Genomic DNA, 19,379 nt, shown 5'->3' on the forward strand with positions numbered 1-19,379 from the left:
AGGTTCTGGCCCTGAACGCAGGCTGGAGTGCTCCAGGTCAGGGTGGCACCCCTAAAGCTGAGAGCACGTCACTATGGGAAGTGGGTGCTGGGCACCCAAAGGGGACAGGTGGGGACGTGTGTGGGGACTTCTTCTCACAGGACCGGGGCGAGCAGGGGCAGCCCCCAAAGGAAGATGGAAGTGGGGAGCAAAGCCACAGGTGAGATAGGAGTGGGGTCTGAGGGTGCCCTGGGCTGGGGAAGCCAGCAGAGCTGGTCCCTCATCAGCACTCCCTGCAGTGCATCCCCTCAGTGTACCCCATCCTCCTCCTGTTCATCCACTCCCACATACCACTATGGCACGGTGCACCCCCACACTCCCCAGTGCACTCTCACACTCCGATTCCTCCCTATCTCCAGTGCAGCCCTATATCCTTCATCTCCCCAAACCTCTCAGTGTACCATTATACCCCCCACGTATGCCTAAGCTGCAGTGTGCCCCCATAACCCCCCATAACCCCAGTGCCTCCCCATTTCCCCCAGCCCATCTGCCATACCTTCCCATAACCCCATGTCCCCTGTGCACCCTCGTGACCCCCCCACATTCCCCTGCCCGTGTCTCCCCATATATCCCAGCACACCCCTAGCTCTCTCCACACTTCCCACATCCCTGGCTCACATCCCCACTTTCGAATCCAGCCCCCTATAGGCTCCATATCCTCCAATGTACCCCCATATCCCACTGTACCCTCTCATATCCCCCACTGCACCCCCAAGAACATCCCAGAGCCATCCATATCCAGTGCCCCACATATCCCATATGCACCACTATATCCCCCCAAGCCTCCAGACCCCCCCCATAACACCCACATCTCCCTATAACCCCCGGCACACCCTCACATCCCACCATAGCTCCCATATCCCCCAGTGCACCCCTGCCCCCCCCACCGTGCCCCCATTCCCCACCACACCAAACGCACTCCGATGCCTTTGTGTGGGCGTGGCATAGATAAGGGGCGTGGCTTGGTTAGAGGGGCGTGGCCTGATGGAGGGCGCGTCCTGACTAAGGGGTGTCGCTTGGTTAAGGGGCGTGGCCTGGCTAGGGGGCGTGACTCGACAGGATGTTGCCCCCTTTCCGTAGCGCCGGAAGGGGCGGGGCTTAGGGCCGGCAGGGCCGGCGGGGCCTGCGGGTCTCGTGCTGCCGGCGGGGCTGCGGTACGGGGGGCGATGGGAGGATCCGAGGGGTGAACCCGTGGTGCGTAGAGGGTGACAGCGGGCTCCGAGAGCGTCCTGAGGGAGCTGTGGGTCGGGAGAAGGCTCTGAGGGGGTTCGGAGGAGGCTGTGGGGTGGCTGCAGGCCCTGGTGGGGCCCTGAGGGACTCAGAGGGGGCTGTCGGCCTGGTTAGGGGCCTGTGGGTGCTGTGAAGGGGCTCTGAGGGGGCCGTGAGCCACAGCAGGACATGATATGAGGTCATGCGGGTTCTGAGGGGCTCAGGGGAGCTGGCTGGAGGGAGAGGGGCAGGGGGGGAGGTCTGCAGGCAGTCCCTGTGTCCTGCAGCAGCCCCTGGCCCCACAGGGAGCTGTTCCTACACACACAGGTAGCAGGGAGCCCTGGGGAGCACCCCAAGGAGCGGCCACTGAGCCTGGCGTGAGCTCTGTCTCTCTCCTCACAGGTACCAAGTGAGCTTTGGCCTCTCTGCTTCCCACACAGTTGATGCAAACCCAGAACACCCCGGAGCCGTGCCCACCCCTGACCAGCGCTGGCTGAGGGGACACGGGGCGGCCGCTGGGGCTTGGATGCAGCCTGCGGGGCTGCCAGTCTCCGAGCCCGCTCCCAGAGAGGTGACCCTGCGCCGAGGACGGCCATGGAGAAGATGGCCAGGGTGAGCACGGCCCTGGGGGGCAACACCCTGACAGGGCGCACCATGTTTTGTCACCTGGACGCCCCTGCCAACGCCATCAGCGTGTGCCGCGACGCAGCCCAGGTGGTGGTGGCCGGCCGTAACATCTTCAAGATCTACTCCATCGAAGAGGAGCAGTTTGTGGAGAAGCTGAACCTCCGTGTGGGCCGCAAGCCCTCGCTGAACTTCAGCTGCGCCGACGTGGTGTGGCACCAGATGGATGAGAACCTGCTGGCCACAGCCGCCACCAATGGCGTGGTGGTCACCTGGAACCTGGGCAAGCCATCCCGCAATAAGCAGGACCAGCTGTTCACCGAGCACAAACGCACCGTCAACAAAGTCTGCTTCCACCCCACCGAGGTGTATATGCTGCTCAGCGGCTCCCAGGACGGCTACATGAAGTGCTTTGACCTGCGCAAGAAGGACTCTGTCAGCACCTTCTCTGGTATGAGCCCAATCTCTTGCTTGTTCCTCTGCCTGCCCAGAACCATGAGGAGGGTTGGAGTCAGCAGGGAGGGAGCCGAGAGGCTTTGGCCGCTCAGCGTGGGCTTAGTAAGGCTCATTGGGACTGCACCAGGCCCTCCTTCCCTCTTCTCAGGGCTGGGGGACTCCATGTCTCTTCCCACAGCAGTATTGCCAAGGTTTTTCAGTTCTTAGTTGTTAGCACTGCTGGAGCTGTGTCTCACTGCACCAAAACTTCTCTCCCCGCTCAGGCCAGTCAGAGAGTGTGCGTGATGTGCAGTTCAGCATCCGCGACTACTTCACCTTTGCTGCCACCTTTGAGAATGGCAACGTGCAGCTGTGGGACATCCGCCGGCCCGACCGCTATGAGAGGATGTTCACAGCCCACAACGGCCCTGTCTTCTGCTGTGACTGGCACCCCGAGGACCGGTGGGTACGGAGTCAGGCCCTGCCAGCTGCTCAAGCTTAGCAGCAGAGAGCCATATAAATGGCTTGGAGCCTTCCAGAGCAAAGCAGGCTCTCTGACCCCAGCATCTTGCGTTGGTGTTGGAAGATGGAAACAGGTTTTCTTGAGGATGGAGAAAGGAGTAGGGGGAGCTGGGAGCCTGTCAGTTGAGCTTGGTTTCAAAAGTGCAGGGCGTTACTCTGAGACAGGAGGGAGAGGTGCTGTCTGACCTCGTCGTTTGAGAGGAGAGGAGTTAGGTCAGTGTGTGGGAGGATGCGATTGCAGCCCAGCTGCCCCCTGTGGTGTGGACAAGTCTCATGGATACATCTGTGTTGTGGGCACCACCCGTCCCACTGTCCAGTGTGTCATCATCTTCCTTCATCTTTCTCACAGGGGCTGGCTGGCAACAGGCGGCCGGGATAAGATGGTGAAGGTTTGGGACATGAACACCACGCGGGCCAAGGAAATCTACTGCGTGCAGACCATTGCCTCCGTAGCCCGGGTGAAGTGGCGGCCAGAGTGCAAGCACCACATTGCCACCTGCTCCATGATGGTGGACCACAACATCTACGTGTGGGACGTGCGGCGGCCCTTCATCCCCTCTGCCATGTTTGAGGAGCACAAGGATGTCACCACGGGCATCGTGTGGCGTCACCTCCACGACCCCTACTTCCTCCTGTCCGGCTCCAAGGACAGCACCCTTTACCAGCACATCTTCAAGGATGCCAGCCAGCCCATCGACCGGGCCAACCCCGAGGGGCTGTGCTACAGCCTTTATGGAGACCTGGCCTTCGCAGCCAAGGAAAGTCTCATCTCCTCCGACTCCAACCGCAAGCCCTACATCGGGGACCGCCGCCACCCCATCTTCTTCAAGCGCAAGCTGGACCCCACAGAGCAGTTTGAGTACATCTCCTCCTCCAGTGCCCTCAGCGTCTTCGAGACGGACGTGGAAAGTGGCAGCATGGACTGGTTTGTGCACACTGCCAAGCAGTACGCACTGGCCGGCAGGCCCCTGGCTGAGCTCTGTGACCACAATGCCAAGGTGGCCAAGGGCTTGGACCGCAACCAGGTGAGCATGGGTGGAGGTACTGGCTCTGCTGTTTGGTCTCTCTGTCCCTTCTCTGCCCTGCAGCTGTCCTCGGAAGGTGTCACTCAGCCCTAGAACAGATCTGTAGTGCTGTTGCCTACAGCAAGCACAAATTTCTTTCTGTGCCCAGAAACGACGTCCCCGTGGGCCTTCTTAGCTTGGTAGATTGACAGATGATGGGAGTCGGGCTGCTTTTTAAGAGGTGAAGTCTGACTGCAGCTCTCACACACAGGTGGCTCAAACGTGGACGATGCTCCGGATCATCTACTCCAGCCTTGGCACCGTGTCATCCACCAACCTCAATCACAGCATGGGGAAGGGCAGCAACACTCTCCCACTCATGAACAGGTAACGGAGCAGTTCCACAAGCAGCAGAGCAGAATCCCAGCCTCAGTCCCATGCTGCTATGTAGGATGGTATCATCTGAGTGCAGCTGTTTCCCATATAGGTATGAGAAGAGAGGGCCAGCCTGGCCTTGAGCCTTGTGGGCTTCTGCTGTTGTTTCCTTTGTCTGAAACAGGATATGAAGCTGGCTGTGTTGGGGTTTGGGGATGCGGAATGCCCCCCTCCCCTTCTTGCTGCAGTCAGAGAGGTCTTCCTCTTCTGAAGGGAGAGCACAGCTCCTCTCTGTTTGTAGTTCATGGGGTTTGGAACCTCATTGTGTACTGATGCAGCAGGAAAACTTGTTTTTCCTCTTCCAAATGACATATGAAAGTGAGGAGTGAGGGCTCCTAATTAGTTCTTAGACCTGAAAGGGCTGGGCTCCCAGGATAAGCAGCAAAGACTCCAATAGCTTCAAACATTGCCCTGCCACCAGCCAAGTTCTGCAGCCAGACAAGTCACTGCCATCACCTCAAAACCGCAGATCCAGACTGGAAAGCGTGGCTCTGCGTCAGCTCCTTTCAGTTCCTTTTCTGTCCTGGTGGAGCCCGTGAGCAGCGATGCGTAACAAATAGAGCATCATGCAGAGAGGCAGCTCTTATTTACCCACTTCTAAGCTGAATGTAAGCATCGAGAAATGGAGTCAAGTGTTTGCTCAGCTCTGAAGTTGCTTAAGGAGACGCCTCTGTGATGAGTGCATGGAGATGTCAGACAGGGAGAAAGGGCTGTGCTAACAATTGTGGTGGACTGAGGTTTTTAGGGTATGTGGGGACAGCTGACTTTGCCCTCAGCAAAATTACCGTGCCTTTTTGAAATGCCAGCTGGAGACATAAAGCCAGTCTGTATGCTGTGACTTTTAAATGAAGCAAGTGGCCTCTCTCGCAGCTTTAACCTGAAGGACATCCCCTCTGGGCTGGGCAGCGAGTCGAGGCTGGATCGCAGCAAAGGAGAAAGCCGCACGGAAAATATCCTCATGGATTCCTCCTCCACCCTGATCAACAATGAGGGTAAGGTTTATGGGGTGGGCACAGTCCTGAGACTGTTCCTCAGGTCATCACTGGTGGCACAAGTCCCAGCCACAGGTGGCTCTGCTATGGGATAAAGGGATGAATGTATCCATGTATCCTGTAACGGGGGTTTGCTGATTCTTGGGCACATCCTTGGGGTGTGAATCCCCCCGTGGCCAAGGGGAATGTGCTGATTTCTCTCTCCACAGACAACGAGGAGACAGAGGGCAGTGATGTCCCTGCAGACTACCTGCTGGGAGACGTGGAGGCGGATGAAGATGACCTGTATATGATGGACCACGAGAACCCACACGGTGAGTGAGAGCTGCTCCTCTGTCCTCTGTCCATCCAGCTGGATCTTCACCTGTCCTTCTGTCCTCATACCCCACGGCTTTCCTTGCAGCAGAAGAGCAGGAGTACAGCCTTCCCCAGGAAGCCTTCCCCCTGCGTCACGAAATTGTGGACAACCCATCAGCCCTGGACCACTTGCAGGACAAGGCTGACTCCCCCCATGTCAGCGGCAACGAGGCCGAGACGGTGTCCCTGACACCCGTGGAGTCCTTCTCCCTCATCTCCATCTCCCACTCGCTCTATGAGAACCGCCTGCCCTCTGACTTCTTCAACCCCATTGTGCGTGACACACTGCTCTTCTACGCCGAGCAGGGGGATGTGCAGACAGCTGTGTCTGTGCTCATTGTGCTGGGAGACCGAATCCGCAAGGAGATCGATGAGCAGACCCAGGTACCCAAAGGAAGCCCCTCTGCAGCCCCTGGAGTGGGTGCCCTCTGCCTTTTCCTCACTGTTTTTAATCTGAGTCCTTTCCTGGAAGGCTCTTTCCAGCACTGCTGCAACAGCTTGCCGATGTGGGAACAAGCTGGGACTCTGCCTCTTGGTGCTGGGGTTGGGATGGTGTTGGGGAGCTGGCACTGAGCCGTGTGCATTCATCCCCAGGAGCACTGGTACACCTCCTACATCGACCTGCTGCAGCGCTTCCAGCTCTGGAACATCTCCAACGAGGTGATCAAGCTGAGCACTTGCCGTGCCATCAACTGCCTCAACCAAGCATCCACCACCCTCCACATCAACTGCAGCAACTGCAAGCGGCCCATGAGCAACAGGGGGTGGATCTGTGACAGGTGAGGGCTCAGGAGCGAGGGGGACTGGGAGGATGGGGGGCCACGGCATCAGGCTCTTTACTCACCCCTTCTCTCTGGCACAGGTGTCGGCAGTGTGCCAGCATGTGCGCCGTGTGCCACCACGTGGTGAAGGGGCTCTTTGTCTGGTGCCAGGGCTGCAGCCACGGCGGCCATCTGCAGCACATCATGAAGTGGCTGGAGACCAGCTCACACTGCCCGGCGGGCTGCGGCCACCTCTGCGAGTACACCTGAGCCCAACAGCAGCGCGGGGGCAGAAGGACTGTGGGTGCTGGGGAGCAGGAAACGGTGCTGGGAGGCTTCTGCTGCAGCAATGCAGCCTTCAGCCCTCCCACCCCTCTCTTTGTATTTATTTCTGGAGGCAGCCATTTTGTACTGAATTAAACCCAAAGCTGAGCGCGGCTTCTTGTTGCTTTACGCCCTGCGGGGGCCACCTCCCACGGGCGCAGCTGTGGCCCCTTTAAGGCGTGGCCCCTTTAAGGCGTGGCCCCTTTAAGGCATGTCCCTCGCCGGACGCTGTAGCGTGGTGCGGCGCGGCGCATGCCGGGAGCTGCAGTCCCGGGGCCACTGCCATGGCGGCAGCGTGGCGGGTGTTGGCGATACTGCTGCCCTTGGCCTGGGCCCGGGCCCGGCTCGCAGGCGATGCAGGCGGCTGGTAAGGGCGGCCGGTAAGCAGCTGCTGCTGCTGCTACCGGGGCTGGCACTGAGCGCGCTCCCGTTACAGGCAGACGGGCGATGTGCCGGAGGAGCAGCGGTGCACAGTGTTGAGAACCGACGGCTCCATGAGCCCCGCTCTCTTCCTGCAGCGGTACGGGCGGCTCCGGCGTGGGAGGGGGGGAGATATAGCGGGGTGAGAGGGGCAGCCCCGCTGCCCTCGGGGGGGTCTCAGCTCTCGGTGCCCGCTGGGGACCCCGCCCGGTCGCGCTGCTCTCTGCCAGGTTCGCCTTCTCCCGGCCCGTCATCCTCCGCGGGGTCACCGACAACTCGGTGAGTGCTGGGAACGCTGGGTTGGGTGGCAGCGAGGTCAGCAGCGGCTGCGGGGTTGGTGACGATTTGGCCTGCAGGCTTTTCGGGCCCTCTGCACCCGCCAGAAGCTGCTTGCTGCCTTCGGGGAGCGCCTGGTGCGGCTCAGCACGGCCAACACGTACTCCTACCGCAAAGGTGAGGGCACAGAGGGGGCTGTCTGTCTCCATCCCGCTATCCCCGCAGCTCCCTGAGCTGTCCCTGTGCCTGCAGTGGATGTCCCCTTCCAGGAGTACGTGGAGCAGCTCCTGAAGCCGCAGGACCCAGAAGCACTGGGCAGTGGTGGGTAGCACAGCCCCTACACGCACCCACCTCCAACACCCGTCCCTCACTGCTCCTCACGGCTCCGTGCCCTCCCCCCCGCATTTCCCACAGACACCCTCTATTTCTTCGGGGACAACAACTTCACCGAGTGGGGATCCCTTTTCCAGCACTACGTGCCCCCACCTTTCCGCATCCCGGGCACCAGCGGAGCCTACAGCTTTGGGATTGCAGGTGGGTGCCGGGCTGGGTGTGGGGTGTGGGCAGCTCAGGGTTGGCACAGCACACGTTTCACCCCTTAGGCTCAGGCTCTGGCGTTCCCTTCCACTGGCACGGCCCCGGTTACGCCGAGGTTATCTTTGGCAGGAAGGTGAGCACTTCCCATAGGGAAAATTGGGGTGCGTTGAGGGATCACTGAGGGCTGAGCCTCCTTGCCGCCTTCCTTCCAGCGCTGGTTCCTCTACCCACCTGATAAAACACCCCACTTCCACCCCAATGAGACCACGCTGGCCTGGCTCCAGCACACCTACCCCACGCTGCCACCAGAAGAACGCCCACTGGAGTGCACCATCCGGCCCGGGGAGGTGAGTCGTGCAGCGGCTCCGTGCCCTCTTCACCCTGCTGTGAAGCACAGGAGGGCACAGGGCTGCCTTCCCAGTCCCAAAAGGCATTCTTGCTGTGCTTTCCTGCAGGTGCTGTATTTCCCCGACCGCTGGTGGCATGCCACGCTCAACCTGGACACCAGCGTCTTCATCTCCACCTTCCTGGGGTAGAGCCAGGTGCCCACATCCCACTGTGCCTGAGGACTGCCACCAGCATCCCTGTATCATCCCAGAGCATCCTGTGGGCTTGGGACCAAGGCAGTGCCAACAGGCCACCCCTCAAACCCTGGTTTTCGGACCAAGCACCAGAACTGTGGTTTTTAACTGGATTTCTCATACCCACTTGGATTAAACTTGACACACTGATGTAGTGCTGCAGGTGTTGCACCATCCCTGTTGCCTACAGCTGGGATGAACCTCAGCCCACCCCAGGAGGGTGGGTCAGGGGTGGGGGCTGCTGCTGCCCTTTGCTGTATACTGGAGCAGCTTTTGCTGGATGCAGGGGTGGCCTTGATGCCAGCACTGATCCCAAGGCAGCAAAAGGAGGATGGGAGCGAACAGTCCCAGCCACAAGTCAGTGGGCTGCTATGCATCTCTGCACCCCACTCACACACTTTCCAGTCTCATCTCTGGCATGCCAAAGGACTGGTTCAGGTTTACCCAGGCACAAAAAAGCTCAAATGCATCAGCACAAGCCCCCAGGACATGCCTGGGACAGCTGCCCCTCCAACTGGGTAGTGCACTGCTATCCCCAGCCCACTGCAGAGAGTTTCCTGAAGCACTCGAGCTCTTTTCACATTTATTGCTGAATGTTTTTTGTTTCGTTTTGTTTTAATGACATTGGCAAACTGTCCAGAAAGCACTCAAAAGCCAGGCAGGCTGCAGGCCGACCACCCAGCAACGCCGATGCCATCCCACACTGCAGCCTCAGTCCAATGCAGGGTTGGTGGTTTTCTGTTCTGTTGTTTTTTTCTTCTCAAAAGGGATTTCATTAGAAGGAAAATGAATCTGGTCCCAGGAACCCCAGCCCCAGGGCTGGCAGGGGAGGGTATACACAGGCAGCCACCCCTTCCAGCCAGGGACAGTAGTTTCCCAGAAGCCCCAGAGCAAGGCAGGAGACAGGCAGAGAAAACATCTCCCACCCCAGCACATGGCTATTTACAGGAACCAGTGAGACATGACTCTGTCCCCACAGGTGATGGAATGGGAAGAAAACCTATGTACATAGGGAGGGGATGCGGCCAGAGCAGTGCAGGGAGCACCAGCACTCGCCCCAGGCAGCTCCACGGGGCGTGACCATTGGAGATTGTCAGCATGGAGGGGTCCTGTCTCTTCCCTCAGAACTATGATAACACTGTTGGGCCCTTCCTGGTCCCCTCCCACCGCAGCAGCCAGGGCTCCCCCAGCACCACGATCCCACCCAGCTGCTACGGTTCTGCAGGAAGGGGAGAAGGCGATGGACCCTCACTCAGCACTGCCGACGGGTCTCTGGGCACCCAGAGCAGAGGGGGACAGACAGACAGGGAGTAAGGCATGGTGCCAGCCCAGCACGAGCAGCCTGCAGCTGGGGAGAGCCCACGGGGGGTGGGGGGGAAGGGGAGCAGCAGCATCACCCCTCGGCCATCAGTAATCTTCCACCCAGCCGTTCTCCGAGATGAAGGCGTCGATCACCTCCTTCATGGCGAGGTTGGGGATGAGCTGGTCCTGGGTCAGGGGACTCCGCGTCACGGGATCAAAATGACCCACGCGCTGCAAGGGAGGTGGCCAGGAACCGGTTACACTGCGTGCCTGGCCCCAGGCCAGCAGCACAGGGGGGGGTGGGGCACAGCATCTGAGCCCAAAACTCCCGGTTGCTGCCAGGGGAGGAGGCAGCGGCGCAGGAGAGCCCACATCTCTGCAGTACCTGGAGGTGTTCCTCTATGTCCTTTCTGTCGTACGTGATCCCGCTGGGTGTGATGCAGGGCTCTCTCATCAGCTCGAAACTGATCTTCCCGCATAGGTAGTCAGGGATGTCGCGCTTCTGGCTCGAGTGAAGCAGAGCTGGGTTAGGTTTGCAGCAGCAAAAACAACAAAGGGCTGAGGGGTGGTGGTGAGGATGCAGACGTGCAGCGCATCAGCTCAGATAGAGGAAGATTTTTAAGTCCACATTGGCAGCAAGGACTAAAGAGGGTCACAGCAAGCAGTGCTGGCTGGGGAGAGCAGGGAGCATGTGCAGGGGTACACTCACCTTCCTCTTCTCATCCACCTGAGAGAAGAGTTCATCCATGTCTGCCAGGTACTTGTCCTGGAAAAGGAACCTTTATTGAGTGAGGGCACAGCTTCGTGTCAACAAGCTGCAGGCAGGGAGCAAGCCCACACCTTTGTGGCTGCTCTGAGCACTTATTGCCCACAGAAGGGACCAATCCCACAGCGTGGGCAGGGATCCGGCCACAGGTTCAGAGCCAGATTCTTTGTTTCACAGCCCCTGGTTCCCACCCCTCCAGGCCGAACTGCGTGGCAAAAATGATCCAGCTTAAAAATAACCGTACTTTGCAGGGCTATTTTTATCCCAGGATTAGTCCCCTGCTCCAGGACACCACGCAGACCTACAGGCAGCCACGAGCTGCTCCCATTGCACAGCTGTCGAGGAATCACGGGCATGCAGCTGGCAGGGCACGAGCAGCAGCACCGCTGCCTGGCTGGGACAGGAGGGTGACAGCACAGGGGACAGGAGAACGCACAAGGGGGATGAAAATCCTGTGACAGGAGCTCGTGTGGAGCCAAAGAGAGGAGGGAGCAGCACCAGGGAGGCTTTGGGGAGCCCTGCTTCCCTCCTGCCTGCTGTACCCACACACAGCCACTCACGTGTTTGGCCTCAATGCCGGCCAGCTGAACACGGCCCCGGCTCTCATCCACGTTTTCTTCTTGCTGAGCTTTCCGGCACTCAGCCAGCTCCCTGTGACAGAGGCATTGGTGAAAGCATGGAGCAGCAGCAGCAACAAGACTGCTGCTGTCCCAGCCCCAGGGTTCTGCACACTGCAGGCACAGGGGTGCTGCACTCAGAGCCTCGCGGCACTCTGAGATCCTCCCAGCAGCTCGCTCCTTCTCCCACCTCCTGTCTCACACACATCACCCCCACCTTGGGGCTCAGGAAGTCAAGTGGAACAAGAGCTGCCATTACCTTTCCTTCTCGGCCATGATTAGCCTGGTCAGGTAAGAGTGCAGCTCGTTCTCTTGGTTGATCCTCTTCTCCTCAATGCTGTTCCAGCGCTTCTTCTTGGCGATGCGCAGCGCGCTGGGGATGTCATCCCCAAAATTCAGCCGCTGCTCCTTGGCGAGGTTATAGGCTGCAGTGGAAGAGGGGGGGAACAAAGCAGATGTGAGTCCTGCCACACCATGGGGACGGCCCTCTCCTGGCCGCCGCTCACCTCTCTGCAGGTTGGCGATGGCCTCGTCGTAGTTCTCCATCTCCATCTGGCACTGCCCCAGGAAGAAGTGAGCCTTGACTGACTGCCCATCCAGCTCCAGGGCTCGCTTGCAGTCAGCCAGCGCCTTGTCGTGCTGCTGCATCTTCAGGTAGCACAGCGCCCGGTTGGTGTAATACACGGCCACCAAAGGGTTCCGGTTCTGCGGGGCAACCACGCGTCACCTCCCTGCCCACGGGGATGCCATGGGGAGCAGGACAAAGCGACGGGCGTGAGACAACAGGGTGCTGTCACCCAACCTTGGAATGCCAGCTCAGCAGGGAGGGGATAAGTTAGGAGCTGCAGCTCCATAGGGAGGTGTGAGGGGTAACCTGGCCCCACAGCCTTACAGCCACCGGTGGGGACAGGGCTGTGGGCAGGAGACAACAGGGATAACTACACGGCCCTGAGAACAGGGACCTCCAGGAGGGGACACCGGGAGGGACAGACAGATAGAGCCTTGAGCAGGGGGATGCCAGTGGGTGAGGGGACAGGGCCTTGGGCAAGGGAACATCAGATAACAACAGGGCCCCGGACAGAGGGACACCGGGGGGAAGGGGAACGATGACAGGGTCTTGGGCAGGGGGGCACCGGGGCGGGGGGGACAGGGCCCTGGATAGGTGGGCATCGTTGGGGAGGACAGGGCCCGGGACAGGGGGGCACCGGGACGTCGGGACAAGGGAGGACCGGGTGGTGGGAGGAGGCGGGGAGGATCGGACCCGGGAGACACTCACGATGGCGCGGCCATAGGCGGCAGCGGCCTCGGGGTACTTGCGGCCGCCGAAGAGCCGGTTGCCCTGCTCCTTGTGCTCCTGCGCGCTGTGGCTCTTCTCGGGGCTGCCTCCCCCCGCTCCCGGCCCCGCGGCCCCCGGCCCGGCCGCACCGCCGCCGCCGCCCTCCCGCTCCCGTTCCTCCTTCCCCTTCATGGCCCGGCCCGACCCGGCCTTTCGGGGCCGGCGGCTCCACTGCCTCCGGCCGCGCACTGCGACAGCGCCGCCCCGCCCCTCCACTTCCGGGGCGTGGCGTCAACAGGGGGGCGTGGCCTTGGTGGACTTTTTGTGGGCGTGGTTAGTGCAGAGGGCGTTGATTGTTTGCGGGCGTGGCCTGCGAAGGGCGTTGTTCCTCTTAGTGGGCGTGGTCTGCGCGTTGTGGGCGGGGAAAGGGGCGGGGCTTGGTCTGGGTCCCCGCCGGCGCGCTGCCCCCCTCTCGCCCCCGTTTTCCGCCCCAGTAACCCATCCCCGGGTTCCCTCTTTCTCGCATGAGCGCTGCCCTAATTAACTCAGCGGGCAATCCTTAATTAACCCCAAATTAATAACCCTCACCCACAAAGCACCCCCCAGGGAGGGGCCGTGTGCAAAATATTTATTTCTACTCCAAAAAAAGGGAGGGGTGGGCGGGCAGTTCCCCCACCCCCACCCCATAACAGCTTTTTAGGGGGCACCGACAGCAGCGCGGGGCCGGGGGGGGGCGCTGGGGGGTTTCTCTTCCCCCTCCCATCCCCACCCCCCCCTCTGCGGACGGTTCTTTTGGCATAGAAAAATAAATGGCTCCGCGTTGGGCCCCGTTATTCCCGGGATGGGGGGGGAGGAGAGGGGACACAGATTTTCGGGGAGCCCGGGAAGGGGCTGCGGGGGCCATTCCCAGGGTGGGGCTCTGTGCTGACGGGGCTGAAGCATCCTTCACAAGGCGGGGGGGGGGCACGGAGGGGCCCAGCGCGGTCGCTAGCACCGAGGGGGCAACGCGTCCCCATGTGCCGCGCGGGGACCCCCCCCCCTCCGCCGGGCCTTTGGCCATCGCTAGAAAAAGGGCATCTATAGGGACGACAAAGGGGGCGGGGGGTGTCCTTAGGGCGGGGGGGGGATTTGTGCCCCCAGGAGGTCGTAGGCGAAGATGTTCCAGAAGACGGCGAAAAGCAGGAAGGTGCCGTAAGAGAGCAGCACCACCCACCAGCCGCACTGGTCCCGCAGGCTCTCCTCGTAGCTGCGCAGGATGGTCAGCCCCATGCTGATGCCCACGATGGCCCCCGCCAGGTGTGCCATGAAGCTGGGCTGCGGACCCGAGGCTGGCAGCGGCGGCGAGAAGCGGAGCCACACGGCTCGTCCCACCTCCGAGCTCACTGCGGGACAGCGGCCGTGGCATCGGAATCCTCACCCGAGCTGCTGACCCCAACCCCGTCCCCGCTGTCCCCGTACTCACTGCACACCAGCGCCAGCACCATGCGCAGCAGTTTGTAGGGGCAACGCATCCCGGCCCAGTTCTGAGGGCGGACGGATGGGTGGGTGGGCATGGGGCACCGCGCGGAGCTGAGCCCCGTCCCCACGGTGTGCCCCGGCCCTGCCTGCCAGCCGCGCTAACCCAAGGTGCCGCCCTCCAGTGGCACAACCCCTTGATGCCCAAACCGTGTTCTCGCCCCGATGGTCTTAACCCCGTGATGCCTATGCCATGAAGACCACCCTACAGACTCACCCCAGGTGCCCACCCCATGGTATTCACTCCACAATCTCATCCCATGATGCCCAAACCCATGGTGAGCACCCTACCATCTCGCACCGTGATGCCCACACTGCGATGTAACAGCACAGCCTCACACCACGGTGCCCAGTCCATGATGCCCACCCTACAGTTTCATCCCATGGAACCAACCAACCATATCACATCAACCCCACGGTGCTGTCCCACAGATTCACCCCACGACACCCACCCCATGATCTCACACCACGATGCCTACTCCATGCTGCCCACCCCATGCTATCCACCCTGCACTCTCACTCCACGGTGCCCACCCAGTGACACCCACCTCACTATGCCCACCCCACGATCTTACTCCAGGATGCACAACTCACAAAACCCATCCCACGACCTCACCCCACGACACCCACCCCCTGCTGCCCACCCGGGGATGCTCTCCTCACGATGCCCACCCCCAAACCTCACCCCTTGCTGCCCACCCCCCGAGGTGCCCCCGCTGCTGACCATGACGACGTTGGCGAGATGCGCCGAGCAGAGTGCATACACCCCACCTGAGCCTCCGACCAGAGGTGCCCGCATGTCCGTGATGGAGACGGTGAGGGACCCTGCCACACGTTCCCCATTAATCAGGGACGGAGGGACAGCAGGGAGACGGGGATGGGGACAGGCATGTGCCCACCTGCAAGGACACCGGCCAGGTAGAGGAAGCTGATGCGCAGGATGCCGTGCACCATCTCCAGGGGCACCCCAATCATCAGCTGCAGGAGGGCATTGAACCCTAGCTGCTCCAGCCTGCAGGGGACACCATGGGACACCGTAAGGTGACATGTGGAATGGGCCGGGCTGTAGGAATCCTGCTGAGAGCAGGGACTCACCCCACGTGCATGAACATGTAGGTGAGGAAGCGCCAGGCGCGGGCGCGGTGCCCGGGGTGGTAGACCAGGGGGCTCTTCATATACTCGGGGTGATAGGTTTGCAGCACCCACTTGTTTAGCCGGGCCCCATAGCACAGGAACACGATGATCTGTGGGAAAGCACAGGACCTTTGCACCCCAGCACTGCAGAGACACTCCCGTCCTGCAGGGGGACACCACCACTGGGGACGGGTGGTGGTGCACTTGGCAGGGCATTGGCGCATCGCAGCCAGGGTCACCCTGGGGATGAATCCCCGGTGGGGATGGGATTTTTTACACATAGGGTCGGCTGTCCCTTCCACCACAGGTCTGAGACCCCACAGGTATCGCAGCATCACATTTGGTATCACCCAACCCACTCCAGGTCTAAGACCCCACAGGCACCACACAGCGGCCGGGTTCAGGCACCTGGGTGAGGGTGACAGCTGCCATGAAGACAGGTGGGGGGCACGTGCGGTGCTGGTAGAAGTACCAGCGCCGGTCCATCTCACAGGGCAGGATCTCATAGGCCACGTAGCGAACGAAACGCTTGTAGAAGCCCAGCCCAGTCTCATCGAGGAGCCCATCCCGGGGCAGGGCTCGCTGCCCATTGGCGATGGCACGTTTGAAGCTGCTTGAGCGCTTGCTGCTGATCTGTGGAGAGAGCCTGTGGCCACCATCGCCACAACCAGCTGCGGGCACCCGGTCCTGGCTTGCACTGGAGGGTGCCCACCCCACCCCATCCCATCCCATCCCATCCCATCCCATCCCATCCCATCCCATCCCATCCCATCCCATCCCATCCCGTCCCGTCCCGTCCCGTCCCGTCCCATCCCATCCCATCCCATCCCATCCTGTCCCATCCCATTCCACCCCACACAGGGTGGCACCCACCCGCTCCCGTCACTGTGTCACCCCTGCACTGACCAGGTCTACCAGCTCCTGATAGCAGACCTGCCCTTCATCATTGCCCTGTGCCAGAGCCACCAGCATGTCCAGCTTGGCAGGATCCAAAGGCAGCTCATGGCTGTGCACGAGGCTGGCAAACGTCTCCACGCCGATGAAACCGGTGTTCTCAGGGTCAAGCTGCAGGGAGAACAGCATGGGCATGGCCAGGCTGCATCCTGGCACAGGAACCTGCATCCCAGGATGGAAACCTGCATCCCTAAGCAGCTGGGAGACCCGGATCGCTGCCACCCCATGCCTCTTGTCCCTCCCTTCCCTCCCCCATGCTCTGTGCTGTGCAAATCACATAGCTGTGCCATCCCCACGGAGAGCCACGCAGCCACCACTCTCCCACTCAGTTTTTCCCCACTGCCAGCAGCCTGCCAGCCAGGAAGCCATGAAGCCAAACACACGCGCGGTGCTGGCACAGTCTCCTCCTCCTCCTCCTCCTTCTTCTCCTCCCTCACAGCTCCCATGCACCTGCATTTCCCGGCTCCACAGCACCTGTGCTGGAGCACCCCACACCGCACGGCACCCCTTGTCCAATGGATACCCCATGCGACTGGGCACCCCGTGACCAACAGGTGACCCACACCATTGAGCACCCCACACTTCTGGGTGCCCCATCCCCACTGAGTGCAGAGTGGGAGCTGGGTTGGGTATAGGATTGGGTGTAAGATTGGGTACAGGATTGGGGTGCAGAGTTGGGTTGGAAGCATGGGTGAAGATTTGGGTGCAGGATTGGGTACAGGGTGGAGTGTAGAGTTGGGGTGCAGTGTTGGGTGAAGGGTTGAGTGTAGGGTTGTGTGGAGGTTTGGGTGTAGGGTTAGGTGCAGGGTTGAGTGTAGAGTTGGGGTGCAGTGTTGGGTATAGGACTGGGTGTAGGTTTGAGGTGAAGGCGTACAGTTAGGATGTAGGGTTGGTGTAGGGTCGGGGTGCACGTTTGGATGCAGGATGTGCACAGCATCACAACAGCCACCAACGCACAGACAGGGAGCACCAGGTACCCCTTGTCCCCCCACCACACACATGCCACGTGCTGTGCCACACCAGGACCCAGCACACATCTCATACACCGAGCACCGGGAGCCACTGATGGTTTGGAGGCATCTCCCTGCACACAACGCCGGGGGGGGCCCAACGAGGAGCCGCTCCGTGCCGAAGGGCTGCGGGGCACCGGCGTGACCCCGGCACCGCAGTGCCCAGCGGGGAGTGGGGGACTCGCCCAAGGTCACGGAGGCAGCCGGGGGGCGAGAGGGGCACCGCGAACCCCACAATGAATCCCCTCCCAGCCCGCGGCGATGCTGCCGGCTCTGCTCGGGTTGGGTCGGGACGCACCTCCAGGAGGTGCCGGGAGGTGCCGGGCTGCGGGGCCGGGGAGCACCGAGCGGTACCGCGGCGGGGCCGGATCCTGCCCTGCGCTACGCAGCAACGCCGCTCCCGCAATCAGGTCACGGGGCTCCGAGCCCGCAGCGGGGCTGTCGGTTCTGGGGGGGGTCCTTCCAACGTCCCCGGCGCTCAGCACCCCGCCGTCCTTCAGGGATCCCGAGGGAGGCCACAAGTGAGCTGAGCCGCGCGGCCTCAGCGGCACCACGCGCGCGCGGTTTGGGGGCACGGGGCACGAAGCTCCCCCCTTTTCGGAGCTCTCCCTCCCCCCCCCCCCCCGGGCTCTCACCTGCTCCTGGATGAGCTGCAGCAGGGAGCTCCTGTCCATGCACCCGGCAGGCACCGGGCTCCGCCGCTCCCCCGCGCCCGGGGCCGGCGAGCCGGGCAGGGGAGCGGAGCGGGCGGCGGGGGCGGCGGGGGGGGCGGCTCTCCCCGCCAGCCCCGCGTTGCGCCGGGCCCGGCAGCGAGCTGCGTGCGCCGGGAGCCGCCGGTGGCAGCGGGGCGGCGGCGGAGGCGGGGGCGGGAGCGAAGCCGAACGGAGCCGCCCCCGCCGCAGCGCGCGGCGCAGCGCTCCCCCTCCTCGCCGCGCTCCCCCCTTTTCGTCGTCCCCCCCCTCCGACCCCCCCCGTCCTCTACCCCGGGAACAGCGGCCGCTCCGCCCCGCCCGCAGCACCGAGCCCGCGGGCTGTGATGAGCTGCGGGGGGCGAGGCGGCACCGGGAACCTGCGGGAGCTGATATGGGTTCGTGCATCGCCGTATGGGGACCGGAGTCTTGGTAAGGGTACCGGTGTCCCAGTATGGGTAGCAGCACCATAATATGGGTAGTAGTGTCCCAGCCTATGTAACAGCATCCTGACATGGGTACCAGCATCCCAGCATGGGTACCAGCATCCCAGTACGTGTACCAGCATCCCAATATGGGTACCAGCATCCCAGCATGGGTACCAGCATCCCAATATGGGTACCAGCATCCCAGCATGGGTACCAGCATCCCAGCATGGGTACCAGCATCCCAGTACGTGTACCAGCATCCCAGTACAGGTACCAGCATCCCAGCATGGGTACCAGCATCCCAATATGGGTACCAGCATCCCAGCATGGGTACCAGCATCCCAGTACGTGTACCAGCATCCCAATATGGGTACCAGCATCCCAATATGGGTACCAGCATCCCAGCATGGGTACCAGCATCCCAGTACGTGTACCAGCATCCCAATATGGGTACCAGCATCCCAGCATGGGTACCAGCATCCCAATATGGGTACCAGCATCCCAGCATGGGTACCAGCATCCCAGCATGGGTACCAGCATCCCAGTACGTGTACCAGCATCCCAGTGTGGGCATCAGCATTGCAGCATGGATACCAGCATCCTGGTGCTGGTACAGGTACAGGTACGTGCATCCCAGTGCAAGTTGTGCATCCCAGTGTGAGAGTGTCCATCCCAGTATGTTACCAGCATCCCAGTATGGCTATGTACATTTTTCTATAGGAATTTGCACCCTGGTATTGAAACTTGCATCTCAGTACAGGTATGTGCATCCTGGTTTGTGCATCCCAGCACTAGAACGAACGTCCTGGTATGAGCATGTGAATCCCAGTATCAGGATCTGCATCATTGTCCAGGAATCTGCATCCTGGTGCAAGTATCTGCATCCCAGTATGGATTCCAGCATCCCAGCACTGGGTAGATGCTGCATCTGGCCCAGCTGCCTGCCACATGATCCATCTCCATGCCCTCCCATCCTGAGGACCCTGCTCTGCCCTGAAAGGATCCCTTGCGTCTGCCCCCATCCAGCCCCTGAGCGCAGGCAGCAGCTCCCCAGGACCACATCCCATGGGAGAGATGCTCTGTGGGGTTTAGCCATCCCTGGGGCCGCCGTAAGACCCTGGAGAGGTACAGGGAAAATCCCTTTCCTGCACTGAGACCGTGTTCCTGGTATC

General features: G+C 61.4%; 4 protein-coding genes across 8 annotated transcripts; 2 read left to right on the plus strand and 2 right to left on the minus strand.

Moving 5' to 3' along the window:
* Positions 1–95: 95 nt before the first annotated feature.
* Positions 96–6,657, plus strand: WDR24 (WD repeat domain 24). 4 transcript variants are annotated; one of them, XM_048962022.1, is made up of 10 exons: positions 96–199; positions 1,651–2,323; positions 2,592–2,769; positions 3,179–3,854; positions 4,105–4,220; positions 5,139–5,260; positions 5,470–5,574; positions 5,664–6,001; positions 6,212–6,396; positions 6,480–6,657. In XM_048962022.1, exons 2-10 carry the CDS (start codon positions 1,843–1,845, stop codon positions 6,646–6,648), a joined length of 2,370 nt encoding a protein of 789 aa, XP_048817979.1. In that variant the 5' UTR covers positions 96–199; positions 1,651–1,842; the 3' UTR covers positions 6,649–6,657. The 4 variants fall into 4 exon arrangements, with proteins under 4 accessions (XP_048817979.1, XP_048817978.1, XP_048817976.1 ...); XM_048962021.1 differs by lacking the exon at positions 96–199 and adding an exon at positions 1,079–1,193; XM_048962019.1 differs by lacking the exon at positions 96–199 and adding an exon at positions 1,107–1,233.
* A 221-nt stretch (positions 6,658–6,878) lies between these two features.
* On the plus strand, positions 6,879–8,678 carry JMJD8 (jumonji domain containing 8). 2 transcript variants are annotated; one of them, XM_048962059.1, is made up of 9 exons: positions 6,879–7,069; positions 7,139–7,222; positions 7,353–7,401; positions 7,479–7,575; positions 7,651–7,719; positions 7,813–7,932; positions 8,001–8,068; positions 8,148–8,282; positions 8,391–8,678. In XM_048962059.1, the coding sequence occupies exons 1-9, from the start codon at positions 6,987–6,989 to the stop codon at positions 8,469–8,471; spliced, it is 786 nt and encodes a 261-aa protein (XP_048818016.1). In that variant the 5' UTR covers positions 6,879–6,986; the 3' UTR covers positions 8,472–8,678. The 2 variants fall into 2 exon arrangements, with proteins under 2 accessions (XP_048818016.1, XP_048818015.1); XM_048962058.1 differs by having other exon boundaries at positions 6,914–7,069; positions 7,143–7,222.
* A 407-nt stretch (positions 8,679–9,085) lies between these two features.
* Positions 9,086–12,744, minus strand: STUB1 (STIP1 homology and U-box containing protein 1). Its single transcript, XM_048962054.1, has 7 exons — positions 12,478–12,744; positions 11,708–11,906; positions 11,461–11,626; positions 11,145–11,235; positions 10,528–10,584; positions 10,204–10,320; positions 9,086–10,049 (listed from the first exon to the last, which is right to left on the minus strand). Exons 1-7 carry the CDS (start codon positions 12,667–12,669, stop codon positions 9,924–9,926), a joined length of 948 nt encoding a protein of 315 aa, XP_048818011.1. The 5' UTR covers positions 12,670–12,744; the 3' UTR covers positions 9,086–9,923.
* Positions 12,745–13,271: 527 nt separating this feature from the next.
* RHBDL1 (rhomboid like 1) lies at positions 13,272–17,845 on the minus strand. The gene is made up of 8 exons (XM_048962052.1): positions 17,726–17,845; positions 16,033–16,191; positions 15,535–15,759; positions 15,088–15,236; positions 14,892–15,004; positions 14,717–14,817; positions 13,940–14,000; positions 13,272–13,859 (listed from the first exon to the last, which is right to left on the minus strand). The coding sequence occupies exons 1-8, from the start codon at positions 17,762–17,764 to the stop codon at positions 13,588–13,590; spliced, it is 1,119 nt and encodes a 372-aa protein (XP_048818009.1). The 5' UTR covers positions 17,765–17,845; the 3' UTR covers positions 13,272–13,587.
* Positions 17,846–19,379: the final 1,534 nt, after the last annotated feature.

Source organism: Lagopus muta, chromosome 15 (assembly GCF_023343835.1).
Source record: "Lagopus muta isolate bLagMut1 chromosome 15, bLagMut1 primary, whole genome shotgun sequence".
NCBI classification, from domain to species: domain Eukaryota; kingdom Metazoa; phylum Chordata; class Aves; order Galliformes; family Phasianidae; genus Lagopus; species Lagopus muta.

Excerpts from the sequence above, each read along its gene's own strand:
- STUB1 (XM_048962054.1), bottom strand. The coding sequence starts at position 12,669 with ATGAAGGGGAAGGAGGAACGGGAGCGGGAGGGCGGCGGCGGCGGTGCG. Across the intron at positions 11,236-11,460 it reads ATCATGGCCGAGAAGGAAAG|GGAGCTGGCTGAGTGCCGGA; the intron begins GTAATGGCAGCT and ends CCTCTGTCACAG. Across the intron at positions 10,321-10,527 it reads AGGTGGATGAGAAGAGGAAG|AAGCGCGACATCCCTGACTA; the intron begins GTGAGTGTACCC and ends CACTCGAGCCAG.
- WDR24 (XM_048962022.1), top strand. The coding sequence starts at position 1,843 with ATGGAGAAGATGGCCAGGGTGAGCACGGCCCTGGGGGGCAACACCCTG. Across the intron at positions 3,855-4,104 it reads AGGGCTTGGACCGCAACCAG|GTGGCTCAAACGTGGACGAT; the intron begins GTGAGCATGGGT and ends TCTCACACACAG. Across the intron at positions 5,575-5,663 it reads GGACCACGAGAACCCACACG|CAGAAGAGCAGGAGTACAGC; the intron begins GTGAGTGAGAGC and ends CTTTCCTTGCAG.
- JMJD8 (XM_048962058.1), top strand. The coding sequence starts at position 6,914 with ATGTCCCTCGCCGGACGCTGTAGCGTGGTGCGGCGCGGCGCATGCCGG. Across the intron at positions 8,069-8,147 it reads AGGTTATCTTTGGCAGGAAG|CGCTGGTTCCTCTACCCACC; the intron begins GTGAGCACTTCC and ends CCTTCCTTCCAG. Across the intron at positions 8,283-8,390 it reads GCACCATCCGGCCCGGGGAG|GTGCTGTATTTCCCCGACCG; the intron begins GTGAGTCGTGCA and ends GCTTTCCTGCAG.
- RHBDL1 (XM_048962052.1), bottom strand. The coding sequence starts at position 17,764 with ATGGACAGGAGCTCCCTGCTGCAGCTCATCCAGGAGCAG. Across the intron at positions 16,192-17,725 it reads TGCAGCTCATCCAGGAGCAG|CTTGACCCTGAGAACACCGG; the intron begins GTGAGAGCCCGG and ends TTCTCCCTGCAG. Across the intron at positions 14,001-14,716 it reads ATCTCGCCAACGTCGTCATG|AACTGGGCCGGGATGCGTTG; the intron begins GTCAGCAGCGGG and ends GTCCGCCCTCAG.